General features: G+C 42.7%; 1 protein-coding gene across 1 annotated transcript; it reads left to right on the top strand.

Annotated features, from left to right (window-relative positions):
• The first annotated feature begins 1,479 nt into the window (after nucleotides 1-1,479).
• Nucleotides 1,480-4,991, top strand: LOC309562971 (uncharacterized protein). Its single transcript, XM_082267297.1, has 5 exons — nucleotides 1,480-1,654; nucleotides 1,764-1,861; nucleotides 1,972-2,083; nucleotides 2,376-2,474; nucleotides 3,888-4,991. Exons 1-5 carry the CDS (start codon nucleotides 1,513-1,515, stop codon nucleotides 4,931-4,933), a joined length of 1,497 nt encoding a protein of 498 aa, XP_082123423.1. The 5' UTR covers nucleotides 1,480-1,512; the 3' UTR covers nucleotides 4,934-4,991.
• The last annotated feature ends 9,192 nt before the right edge of the window (nucleotides 4,992-14,183 follow it).

Below are 14,183 nucleotides of genomic sequence, written 5' to 3' on the forward strand. Positions count from 1 at the left end.
TCTTTTGGCTAACACAAAATCATTCAAACTCCAAATCTTTCACAATCCCGGAACACGCCCTCACTTGGGTCCCAGCAGATCGGATTTTTGATCCATCGTTAAAGAAGTCTTGCACCAGAGGTCGTAGCAGTTCATTCCTGTCCCAGGCTCAGAGTTGAGTTCTTGAGCAGATGATTACATGGGATGTCCATAGTCTGCTTCTGGTGGGCTTTGACCCTGTTGCCATTTTTGGTCCCTCTACAACCACTCCCAGACAGAAGAGCTGGCGATAACATTTGCATTACCGAAGAGCAATCTACGTCATCATATGTCAATCTATGCTTGTGGTGTTCAGAAACACTTGCACTTGACTTTATGGTAGTAGCCCTTAATAGTCGGACAGGCTCTTTAATCTTCGACCCACCCTTTTACTCTAAAGCCTCGTACATACGCAACGAATTTCTGCCGACCGGTCTCTTTTGTCCAGAGTGGTGTCTGTTGGTTGGAATGTGCTCTAGACTGCACGACAGAATTCTACTTCAGAAGTGATGTCATGTGTTGGATTGCTTTCTTTGTGTTCTTTCATCTCTGAGCATGCCTAGTCTTGCTCATAAGATTTTTCCCCGTCGAAATCTGTACTAATGAGACGAAAATCGGACGTTGTGTTGACAGAGGACAAAAATTATATAGCCTGCACACCAGGATTTTTTAGGCCGAAAAGTCGGTTGTCGAAAGAACCATTCTAACAATCCGAAAATCAGCAGATCGGTCGTCAGACGAAATTTCCCGGCCGAATTTCTTCTCGTGTGTACGGGGCTTAAGTGAGGTCCAGCTTTAGAACACATGCTTTGCCATGGTAGATATTTTGTTTTTCTTCAGATATACGTTTAATATTTATCTGTGATCTAACGTACTGCATTGTGAGTGTTACAAACCAGACTTTATTTCAAGGACAGATTCTGATAGAAGATTGGGAGTCTTAGGCAGAAGAGAAAAATCTTTTTCAAGAACGTCATGATGGAGAAGCGGCCGCCCCTCACATCACCGGGTAAGAGGAGACTTTCATTTCTTGTATTGAGGATCCCCCTAGATACACACATCCTCCGATCTATGGCCATAGTATGTCAGGTTCCTATAAGGTGTCAGGATGTCACAGGTTGTATCTTCATGGAGGAGTGGGAGTATATAGAAGGACACAAGGATCTGTAGAAGGACGTCATGATGGAGAAGCGGCCGCCCCTCACATCTCCAGGTAAGAGAAGACTTTAATGTCTTGTAAAGGAGAGGAGAGTATTGAGGATCCCCATAGATACACACATCCTCCAATCTATGGCCATAGTATGTTAGGATCCTATAAGGTGTCAGGATGTCACTGTCTATTTCTCCATGGAGGAGTGGGAGTATATAGAAGGACACAAGGATCTCTACAAGGACGTCATGATGGAGAACCGGCCGCCCCTCACATCACCAGGTAAGTCGAGACTTTCATTTCTTGTATTGGGGATCCCCCTAGATACACACATCCTCCGATCTATGGCCATAGTATGTCAGGTTCCTATAAGGTGTCAGGATGTCACAGGTTGTATCTCCATGGAGGAGTGGGAGTATATAGAAGAACACAAGGATCTCTACAAGGACGTCATGATGGAGAAGCGGCCGCCCCTCACATCACCGGGTAACAGGAGACATTAATTTCTTGTATTGAGGATCCCCCTAGATACACACATCCTCTGATATAAAGACATAGAAACAATGTATTCAGTCAGTGTGTGTGTTTCCTACAGATGGATCCAGTAACAGAAATCCCCCAGAGAGATGTCCCCGTCCTCTGTATTCCCGGGACTCCACACAGGAAGATCAGGAGATCCCTCAGGAGAAGAAGGTAGAAAAGTGTTTTGGCAATTTGTACAGATAATACAGTAAAACTAAAATAAGTGATCAGTCCCTCATAAAACAATATACCTGGCTAATTCTAAACCTTTTGTTATCCAGAGTAAACATTTGATCGCTATTAAAGTTGAAGTTAAAGAGGAAGCAGAAGATCCATACGTGATGGGTGATGAGCTGTGTAAGGAAGAGGAGATCCCTCCAGAGATCAGTACAGGTGAGTAATAAACAGTAAATCCAGAGAAGAGTCCCAGATTCTCCTTGTTCAGTCACTACAACAATCTCTTCTTCTCCCCCCTCCTCTGTCAGTAGACAGTAATGGGGGGACAGTATGTGCCCAGTGGGGGAGTCAGGAGCCATCAGCCTCTATTAGACTCCGGCTCTCCTCCTCACATCATGTCATTGTGTGTTACCAGCCAAGAGACGTAACCAGTCTCCCCCCACACACACTCTCTGGGGTGTCTCATACATCTCAGTACAGGGGGCTTCACTCTCATCTTTATTCACAGACTCCGGAGACACTCAGAGAAATGTCATTGTTAAAGAGGAGGAAGAAGAAAGACCTGTGAAGGTTAAAGAGGAGGACATTGCTATAGAGATTGGCACAGGTGAGTAATAAACTCGAAATGCAGAAAACAGTTTCCTTTCGCTGCTACAACTCTTTGGCTTTTTCCTCTGTCAAAAAAAATAAATAATACTAATAATGACCTTTATGTTTTAAGAGCATTGTGGATCCTGAACGTGATTTGTGTGTAACTCGGCAAAACACAAGTACAAGGTGTTTATTTCTGTACCCCAAGGTAGCACAGTGAAATTTTATCTTCTCATTTAGGCCCCTTTCACATACTACATCCGTCGGAAGGAGTCCGTTTTTCTCAGCGGGAGATCGATCCGCCGATCCCCTGCTGAGCAGGAGGATGACAGCTCTGTCTCCGCTCTGTGTGCAGAGATACAGCTGTCAGTTCCCCATGCATCTCTATGGGGGAAATCGGATGGGAACAGACCGTCGGTCCGTTCTCATCCGATCCGATCTGCTGGACAGATGGAAAATATATATATATATATATATATATATGTGTATGTGTGTGTGTGTGTGTGTGTATATATATATATACCCCTATACAGAAGTTCAGATGTCATGCCTGCCTCCAAAGACGCCCAAAAAATGCCCAATAAACGCCTGAAACAAAAACGCCCAGGTGTGAAAGGAGCGGAACCCCATCCCTGCGCTAATAAAAATTCTAAGAAAAATTATCTTTTTTTCCTGGTTCTGGACATGCTACAGAGCTGAAACTTCACAGGTACACTTTTTAGACCTCGCAGACACTAAATCCAAAGAAATCTCTTTTTTCTTTTTTCAAAAATTTTTTCAATAATTGGCTCTCTATCAAAAATGACAATTTTTAAGAACTTTTTTTTTGTGTGATTAATAGTCCATGGGGCATGACCCAGAACCCTAGGCACTTTTTAAGGGCATTTATTGGGTATCAGGGCTTCAAAATTGTGTTTTTTTATTACCGAAGTTCGGGTCCTATTGATTTCAATGGGGTTCTGGAATCCGGACCCGAACTTTCGGGAAGTTCGGGTGTTCTGGCCGAACCAAACTTTTTAAAAGTTCAATCATCCCTAGCGGGGAGAATGGCTACTTTTAAAAGACTCTTGGACGTACATCTCAAGGATCAAAACATTCAGGGGTATGGGGAATGTTTCACACCTACACAGGTTGAACTGGATGGACTATTGTCTTTATTCAACCTCAACTACTATGTAAGAATACACCGATCAGGGGCTGCAGCCGCTGATCAACAAAAGGTTCTCCAACATTCCTATTTGACAGAAGTCAATCTAATTATCGACTTCTATTAAACAGTAAGAGAAACACATGAATTGAAATTCAGCCATTCTGTGCTAAAACGGGTGAATTTCAATATGGCCAGCTTTAGATATGGCTTTTAGATTTGCCCATAATTGTGTTTTTTTTTTTTTTTAAATCTTGGTCACTCATTTCTTATTTCATCCAGATGGACGATATAGAAGGTATGATACAGAAGAACCTCCTGCTGTCCTTTCAGTTAGTGAAAAAGGCGATGATGTCACATCAGATTCCTCAGAAGACGATGATGTCACCTCAGAAGACGGAGATGTCACATCAGATTCCTCAGAAGACGATGATGTCACATCGGATTCTTCAGAGAAAAAACATGTTCTCCAAAAATTCCAACCAGCACCCCACAGTGCAGATATGAAATCTGATCCCTCAAAACATGGTAGAAATGTTGCCGATCCCTCCGCTCATGGCACTCACGATGGTTCCAAACAGGAGAAACCATACCCATGTTCTGAATGTGGGAAGAGTTACAGCTCCAAGCAAGGTCTTCTGATACATCAGAAAACACACACGGGAGAGAAGCCATATTCATGTTCAGAATGCGGTAGACGTTTTGCGGAAAGGTCGAATCTTACTAGACATCTAAGCACTCACGTTGGGGAGAAGCCATATTCATGTTCGGAATGTGGTAAACGTTTTTACCATAAATCATCTCTTATCACGCATGAAAAAATTCACACGGGGGAGAAGCCCTATTTGTGTGCAGAATGCGGGGAGTCTTTTTCTTCTCAACATTCTAAACTTGCTCACCAGAGAACTCACACAGGAGAGAAGCCGTACTCCTGTTCTGAATGTGGGAAATGTTTTACTACAAAATCAAGTCTTGCTAGGCACCACACAGCTCACACGGGCGAGAAGCCTTACTCGTGTTCCGAATGTGGTAAATGTTTCGCCGACAGAACCCACTTTTATTGTCACCAGAAGTCTCATACGGGGGAAAAGCCATTTTCCTGCCCCGAATGTGGGAAAAGCTTCGCCTTTAAAGCCAGTCTGGTTAAACATCAAAGAAATCGCACATGTGTTGTCCAGTTTTCCTGTTCAGAGTGTGGTAGAGATTTTAGGAGGAAGTCGAGTCTGGTTGTACATAAGGAAATGCACAAGAGACTCCATCTCATGTTTCAACAGACTTGCAAAGAAGAGAAACCTAAACTCAAGGCAAATATTATCCACCTGTCCTGAAGTCTCTTTGGCTCCCTATATTGTGTTTTTTTAAATCCTTTCCTATAGATTTATTAAAAAAAAAAAAATTAAAACCAGTTGTTTTTTATATATATATATATATATATATATATATATATATATATATATATAGTTGTGTTCAAAATTATTCAACCCCCCAATGCTGTAAAGGGTTTAGGGAATTTAGTGTACATTTGTAATTGTATTCAGAATGAAATCCTACAAGGACTTCTTAAAGAACCATATGCAACTAAAATAACATCAATTGGTTTTGTAATACAGTAGTAAATGTTTATTTTGTGAATTCTTCATTGACACAATTATTCAACCCCTTAAAGACTACCACTCTGAAGAACAGAGGTTCATTGAAGTGTTTTCAATCAGGTATTGAAAACACCTGTGGATGTCAGGGAGCAGCAATAAAGCCTAATAAGCACCAATTAGGCAGCTTTAAAATGACTGTGATACTCAGCTCCTTCTAGACATTTACTGGTGTGGTTACAAACATGGTGAAGTCAAGAGAATGGTCCAGGAAGACAAGAGAAGAGGGGATTACTTTTCACAGGAAGGGCAATGGCTATAAGAAGATTGCAAAGATGTTAAACATACCAAGAGACACCATAGGAAGCATCATTCGCAAATTCAAGGCAAAGGGCACTGTTGAAACGCTACCTGGTCATGGCAGAAAGAAGATGCTGACTTCGACTGCTGTGCGCTACCTGAAGCATAGAGTGGAGAAAAGTCCCCGTGTGACTGCTGAGGAACTGAGAAAAGATTTGTCAGATTTGGGTACGGAAGTTTCTGCTCAGACAATACGGCGCACACTGCGTAATGAAGGCCTCCATGCCAGAACTCCCAGGCGCACCCACTTGCTGTCTCCAAAGAATAAGAAGAGTCCACTGCAGTATGCCAAAAGTCATGTGGACAAACCACAGAAGTTTTGGGATAGTGTTCTGTGGACTGATGAAACAAAATTAGAACTGTTTGGGCCCATGGATCAACGCTATGTTTGGAGGAGGAAGAACAAGGCCTATGAAGAAAAGAACACCTTGCCTACTGTGAAGCATGGCGGGGGGGTCAATCATGCTTTGGGGCTGTTTTGCTTCTGCAGGTACAGGGAAGCTTCAGCGTGTACAAGGTACCATGAATTCTCTTCAGTACCAGGAGATATTGGATGACAATGTGATGCAGTCCGTCACAAACCTGAGGCTTGAGAGACGTTAGACCTTTCAACAGGACAATGATCCCAAGCATACCTCCAAGTCCACTAGAGCATGGTTGCAGATTAAAGGCTGGAACATTTTGGTGTGGCCATCACAGTCACCAGACTTCAATCCGATTGAGAACCTCTGGTGGGACTTAAAGAAAGCAGTTGCAGTGCACAAGCATAAGAATGTGACTGAACTGGAGGCTTTTGCCCATGACGAATGGGCGAAGATACCCGTAGATCGCTGCAAGACACTTGTGTCAAGCTATGCTTCACGTTTAAAAGCTGTTATAACTGTAAAAGGATGTTGTACTAAGTACTAAGATTGAATGTCACTTGGGGGTTTAATAAAACTGATAATGATGTGAGCACAGAAAAGACATTTGTGGTTATTTCATTATAAATGTTATATTTGTCTGACCTACACGTGCCTCTTTGATTTAATTGTAAGCAGGATGACTGAATAATCAATGTCAAACTGGCCAAAACAATCAATTTCAGTGGGGGTTTAATAATTTTAAACACAACTGTATATATGTATATATATATATATATACCAGGAACATAACTTTCTTCAAAAGAAGGTAATCCCTTGTCCTACGCTAATATTGAATCTTACTTGCATCTGTGAACGTTTAACACTGCATGGCTTAAAGCGGAGTTCCGGCCTATTTTGCAAATTAAGTGATTCCTGGAGTGCTCGCTATGGTGATCAATAATTGGGCATTTTCAATTTTTTTCAGGGGCCCCTTACCTTATTTTCAGGGCATTTTTGATTGTACTTCCTCCTTCTCCCCCCTCTTTGGCCACGGCCACCGACATCACTTCCGCCTTTGCATTGCATCCTGGGAGCTGTTTGTCATCACTCCCAGGAGGCTGAAATCAGGAAGAACTCTCAGAACACTCTCTGGAATTTAGGAAGAAGCACACAGCAGATTACACTGCGGCTTCAGATGCCCACATCCAAGATGGCCACGGTTTTTGAGGCCGGAACTCCGCTTTAAGAACAGTGGCTTCCTCCCTCCCCCCTTCATTAAGAAATCTCCTTGTATTGTTTTCACAGAATGCAACATGTTCTGTGAGTGAAGGAAGGGATCCTGTCATTCAGCTGCCCCTCCTCCACTCACAAAACATATTCATTCTTTGAAAAAAAAATACAAGGGGTTTTCTCAACCATTTGCCGACCAGCAGTTTAACTATTACTGCTGGCTGGCGGCTTTGTTATTCCCCATACTTACCCGTACGTCGTGGGGGAACTTCGGGGTTTACAGGTGCTTTACGTGCTGGTTGGATACAGCACAAATCCGTCAGCAGGCTCACAGCCAATGACACTGCTGATGGCTGTGGCCAATCACAGCACATATCTGTGTGTGTTCGTAAACACAACCCAGATCTGGCTGTTTTTTTTTCTCCCTGATTTAACACCCTGAAAAACATTTTTTTAGATAATAATACCCCCGGGACAGTCAGGGCTAGTGCATTTAAGCAACAATAGCCTCTGAACTGTCCCCTGTTTCACTTACCTTTTAGAAGAAATACTTACCTTGAAAATGTCTTGTCCAGCACTGCCATCTCCGGTGTGGGCAGCTAAAGCCGGAGCGTCCTCTTCGGTGACGTCGGAGTCCCAGAAGGCCCTGCTCGTCACTTCCAGTGCAGGCGCATCATCCCTGCACAGCTTCTGGGCATGCCCAGAAGCTGTTCAGCTGGGAATGATGTGCCTGAACCGGAAGTGAGGAGCGGGGCCGGTGCAGGCGCATTGACTCCTGGGAGCGATGACGTTCATCTCCCAGGAGTCAATGCAAGCAGGAAGTGACGGCGCGGGCCGCAGGCCGCAGAGGGAGGAAGAGGAAGGAAGGTAAGTATATGTAGTAGTGTACGCTGTCAGGGAATGAGAAGGAGGCTGGGTTCCTGGCCGGGTATGCAGAGTAATGCGGAGCTTATGAATAGAGAGAGAGTGAGTTAGTGTGGCTGTGGAGAAGGTGCTGATCCCTGACTGGAGGATTACAGGGGAGAGCTGTGATCAGTGAACACTGAGGAGCCATCATAGAAGAACACAGCATTGCTTATCCCAGGAGGAGGTGTACAGCAGCCGCAGATACCGTGAGGAAGCTCTGATATATTCATGCTGTGTTTGCCTATGCTGTGTTTGCCTATTCCATGAGAGTGGTTAGGCATGGTTCTCTGGTGAGTCTGCATTTTGGCTAATTCTCCCAGCACTGGTGGTGGTGACATCCTATGGTGGTTCCTATAACTGACACCAAAAAGACCCTTTATTAAGAGACTCTATATTGCTTTAACAAAGGACTTGTTGAAGGACTCTAATTTGTTTTATTTATTTATTCATGCAACTCATGCACTATTTGCACTGTATGATAGGAGGGTAACACCATCCTTGCACTGCTAAAATTCTAAAGAAAATATCCGATTTTTTTTCTGTGATGAATTTCAATTTGTTTATTAGCTAGGTATTAATATTAACATTTGGTCAGTAGGGCGAAACAGTGAGAGAAATGATGGCCATAGGGCCGATACTGCAGGTTGACCTTCATATGAGTCGTCAATCCTCAGAAAGTATGTGCTGGAACTGGAAAGAGTCCAAAGAAGGGCAACTAATGCCTCGTTTCCACTGAGCGGAACGGTTTGGGTCGGTACAGTTTGGAAGGGTTAGAATGGTCCGGTCTATTCAGGTGAGCGTTTCCAATTCAAGTCGGGCCACCAGGGGCCATGCGGGGTTTACACCAAATGTGGTGTTTGTTTTGCGCTTTCGTTTGACGTGAGCATTGATGTTTTCCTGTCCGCCAATCAGTTGTATCTATCATGTGATGCCAGTAGCTTCGCCCCCGAACTGTACCGTACCATTTCCTATGGCCCTACATCTGAAGAAGGACCAGGAATGGTGCGGTTTGGTTCGGTTGTATGGGCCACTTTCATAATGGAAACACTCAAATTAGCGTACCGTACCGAACCGATCCGCTCAGTGGAAACGAGGCATAAGCTAATTAGGGGATTGGAGGACCTAAATTATGAGGAGCGTTTACAAGCGTTTGATTTATTCTCCCTAGAGAAAAGACGCCTGAGAGGGGACATGATAGCGATTTATAAATACCTCAGCGATGATCTCAGCATAGAAAAAAAACTATTCAGTGGCAAGGAGTGCAAGAGAACACGAGGTCATACAATGCAATTAGAGGAGAAGCGGTTTAACCTCAGGCCACGCAAAGGGTTTTTTACAGTAAGGGCTACACGATTGTGGAACTCTCTTCCACAAATGGTAGTAACTGCGGGGAGTATGGCTACTTTTAAAAGACTCTTAGATGTACATCTCCAAGATCATAACATTCAGGGGCATGAAAGATGATTACGGTCATACACACCTACACAGGTTGAACTGGATGGACTATTGTCTTTATTCAACCTCAACTACTATGTAACTATGTATGTAACCTTAATGTCTAAGACGACATTAATCCATTGTTAAAGAATTGGCTTCCAAAAAAAGAGAGAAGAGGAGGAGGGGAAAAAAAAGAAGGGGGGGAGTAGACAGAGGGAGAAAAGGGAACAGGGTGTGACGCAGGAGGTATCTGGTCCACTAGAAGGCCTGCTATGCGGCTGTCGGGCTCGTCAACAAAATCATTGGGTGGCAGTAGAGTCATGGGCTCCAAATTTTGAGGAATTTGCATGAGAAAGAGACCTATTTTGTAACTATTATTCCTAGTGCAAGGTGCCCGTTTTCTATATGTTTATGTACTCACAGACCTACCCAGTTCGGCCCTTCACAACAGTCCCAGTTTTTTATGTGACCCCTTGGGAAAATGAATTGCCCACCCCTGTGTTATACTGTGTTGAGGTTCTGTTCAAGTAGGTTGGACACTTTTTTTTTTTTTTTTTCAGCTCTGCTAAAAAAAGTTTTAACTTTTTGCTAGCCTTCTTTTTTCATGCTATTTTTTTCCCTTAGTTACTTCAATCAAGATACTTGTTACACTGCTGATATTTATTCCTCCATTACTTCAATTGAGATTCCCACATTGCTGCTCGAGCTTGTCTCTTTGTAATGGCTCCGTGGATGGGTATATCCTTAGTGCTGGCTTTGTAGGCCATACCTGGTCCAGGCTGGGTTAATTGTGGGGCTAGCCCTGTGGCTTTTGGGCACTGGTATCTGAATTGTGGTGTCAGAGTGCTTCCAGGTCCAGAGCAGTGGCACTGCCTCAGATGTCTCTGAAGACTCAGTGAATTAAATTGGACAGGCCGAAGCACCGTGAATTGTCTTACTGTTAGCTATTCAAATTTTCCACCATTGTTTTATTAAACGCAATAGGGGTTAGAGTGGATGTAAACCTAATTTATGAAATTTGACCTAAGCACATATATCTGTAGTGTTTTCTTATCTCTCTCCAAAGCCCTAAGTCCCGTGTCTTTCTGCTGCTTCGTTCTTCTGTTATCAGCATAACAACTTTTGACAAGTTCTCCGACAACCGAGATAAAACCAGCCTGAAATTTGAGGCGAGATGGGTGCTATAAATGGATTAGCAGAGAGCTGGTCTACTCACAGCACAGCTCTGCACATTCTTTCCTTCCTTTGACTATGTGGAGTGAAGGGTGTGTGCCTTTCCTCCAATCAGCTGTCACACAGTGTATGTCAAGAATCCATACCCAGTGCTGAACAGGAAGAAAAAATCTCTAACACGATGTGCATTTTCTAAAAAATATAGCACGCTGAAGACCGCAGATGTAAAAAACATTGTAGGGAGATTTGTTTCATTTCTGTGTATCATCTGAGGCTGTTCACTTCACTGGGTAAATGTGAGGGTTTACATCCACTTTAAAGCTGAGGGATTAAGCGCACTCTGCGCTCTCCTTTCCATTATTTAGCCTAGAGCAGTTGTTCTCCACTCCGGTCCTCAGGACCCACTAAAGCCCCGAACACACGCAACGAAAATTGGCAGGGAATTTTCGGCCAACGTACGATCTGCCGATTTTCGGCTTGTTAGTATGATGCTTCCGACAACCAACTCCGACTTTTCAGCCGAAAAAAATCTGGTGTGCAGACTATAAAATTTTTGTTGGCCGTCAACACAACGGCCGATTTTCGTGCAGTCAGTACAGATTTCGACAGGGAAAAATCTGATGAGCAAGTCTGGGCATGCTCAGTGAAGAAAAAACACAAAATAAACCAACACATGACATCACTTCTGAAGTAGAATTTTGTTGGCCGAGAAAATTCGTGTGCAGTCTAGGCACATTCCAACCAACAAAACACAACTTGGACAAAAGTCGGCCGATCGGTCGGCCGATAATCGTTGCGTGTGTACGGGCTTAACAGGCCAGGTTTGCAAGATAACTGAAATACATCACAAGTGATATAATTTGCTGCTCAGTGATTGCAGTCTGCATCTCCCCAAGGTAATACTTAAAATCTGGCCAGTTAGTGAGTCCTGAGGACTGGAGTTGAGAACCACTGGCCTAGAGGAAGAACCATCCAACTGCTCCTGCTGTTCCTGAAGCACTACATTGATCATCTAGGTTCTGGTTGCATTCCACTGCACTGGTCACCTCCAGCTGCCTTGTTTTGTGAGTACTTGATGCAGTGCCTCCCACTGGGAAAGTAAAGAAAAAAAAAGCATGAGGTCCCCCTAAAATTTGTACCAACATTCACCAATAGAGAAACATTTCAGTTATACATATACCTCCTACATAACAAGAATGTCCATCTCATATCTGAAAAATGCTTCAACTTCATGTGACAACTCGCTTAATTATGAAGAGCGTCTGCAATCGCTTGATTTATTCTCTCTGGAGAAGAGACGCCTGAGAGGGGACATGAATAGCAATTTATAAATATCTCAATGGTGATCTCGGCATAGAAAAACAGATATTCAGTCGAAGGGATTGCATAAGGACTCGAGGGCATACAATGCGATTAGAGGAGAAGCGTTTTAACCTCAGGCAACGTGGGGGGTTCTTTACTGTTAGGGCTACAAGATTGTGGAATTCTCTACCACAAGAGGTGGTTTCTGCGGGAAGTATGTAAAGGCAAGAGATGACCAGCGCTATGGAGTGTGCGGTGAAGCGTGAGAGACTGACAGGTGTAAGCAGCCAACAACCAAACCCCAAAAGGGGTCAGGATATGTGTAAAGTGCAAAGAGAGGTTGTAAACGGCGCTACCTTTGTGCAATTAGAAGAGATAAAGTGCATACATTCACTGTTAAAGAATTATAAAAAGGGAGTGTCCCATAAAATTGAAAAAATATATGTGCTATATATCAAGTGGGTTCAGGTCATAAAAGATCAAGATATCCTAGTCTGTGATAAAATAAAACCCCAAAAGTGCTGGAGTGTAATAAATAAATTTAATACCATAGACAGTGTTTTTATTGTGATGTACAAATAATAAAAATCAATCCAGTGTAGAAATAAAATCAGATGTTAGTGATATTTCGGGCACTGTTTATTGCTGAAAGTGCACCATGCCCGCAGAAAAAACAAAACAGTGAAGTGAAAGTGATAAAGGTTACCGGGGAAAAAATCCCTAAAAATAAAAAGGAAATAATGAAATGAAAATGCCAGCTGCAATCACCCGTGTGACCACTAGGTGTCGTGCTGTAAATACAACCTGCCCTGCACGAAAGCTTTAGGCAAGGATGGATCTCCAGGGGTCCCCCTCCACAGTCAAAGCACCAGTTGGCGTGTTTCCATATGGAGAGAAAGAAGAGGGGAGCCTCATGAAGTATCAGATCGTATAAATAAAGAAGAAACGTAGCATCCACTCACTGTGTGAAACCGTGATAGCTGCCTCGGATCAGTAGTACTCGCCAGGAAGCTTCCGCGTTCCACGGCGGTGGAATCTCAAAACCGGAAGTGACGCTGTGACGCAATGGACCCGCCCTACGCGTTTCGTCATCGACGTCTGCTGGAGCGGCGTCACCACGGCGTACTCCCGGTCTTAATATAGCCAGCCCTTGTCATGGCAACAGATAGACTGCCGTCAGCCATCTTGGTGCTCCATATTTGTTGCCAAAAGGAAGCCATCTTGCTACTCCCTGTATTCCTATAGGTGAGTATAAAGGGCGGCTTACATTACATCATTTGCGAAGCAGCTTACACGGGGCTACTACGAGGGCCACATAGAAAAAACAAAAAGAAAAAAGTCAAGAAAAAAATTATTTAAGTTAAAAAACATTCTTTCCGTAGGGTACAACCTTTAATATACAAAAGATAAATTATATGCAAAAATAAAAATAAAAATAAAATAAGGCTCCTATTCATGTGAGGAGGCTCGAAAAACAATTTAAAAAGGTATTGAGAGTCTTATAGCCAACCCTGAATGCGATATATTATTGGGGACATTTATAGGGCTGTGCTCTCTATGAGTGATCCCGTCCACTTCATGGGGGGAATTTGAATATAATGTATATTCTGAGAGACTTAAACTCATGGCTGTATATGAAAAAAGGAAAAAATAAAAATGAAAATAAAAATAAAAATATCCGATGTTGGATGAAAAGGCTGAAACACAAAAAATTGTTTCATCAAGAAAGTAATATGTATATATAAGTATATATATGCCACCTTCACTGGAGGTAGGTGAAGGGGAATAAAAAATGTTCCGATGTTGGATGAGAAGGCTGAAACACAAAAAATTGTGTCATCAAGAAAAATTATATGTATATATAAGTATATATGTGTCGCCTTCACTGGAGGTAGGTGGAGGGGAAGTAGGTTCGATATAGAGAGAATATATGTGTATGGGAAGGTATATGGAAATTATATATAAAAAATATGAATTAATAAAATATTTTTTTTTAAATTTTAGAATTGTTATTAAACTTATTAAACGTGGTAAAGAGGTATAAAATATATATTAATAATGATAAAATTGTTAGGAGGAATTGGAAACGAATGGATAAGGGTAGTGTTCAAGGATTCCTTAATAGATTGTCAGGAGAGTAAATAGGTGGAATCATAATATAGGGGGGAGGATTTTTTTACCAAAAAGGAGTTGTGGGTACAATAATCTATCCGCGATAGGTAATGGAAGGGCAAACA

Source organism: Pelophylax lessonae (assembly GCF_965119305.1).
Source record: "Pelophylax lessonae genome assembly, chromosome: 9".
Classification (NCBI taxonomy): Eukaryota; Metazoa; Chordata; class Amphibia; order Anura; family Ranidae; genus Pelophylax; species Pelophylax lessonae.

Bases quoted from the DNA above. Each gene is read 5' to 3' on its own strand.
- LOC309562971 (XM_082267297.1), top strand. From the start codon at position 1,513: ATGGCCATAGTATGTCAGGTTCCTATAAGGTGTCAGGATGTCACAGGT. The intron at 1,655-1,763 runs GTAACAGGAGAC...TGTTTCCTACAG, and splicing joins GCCGCCCCTCACATCACCGG to ATGGATCCAGTAACAGAAAT. The intron at 2,084-2,375 runs GTGAGTAATAAA...CTTTATTCACAG, and splicing joins CCCTCCAGAGATCAGTACAG to ACTCCGGAGACACTCAGAGA.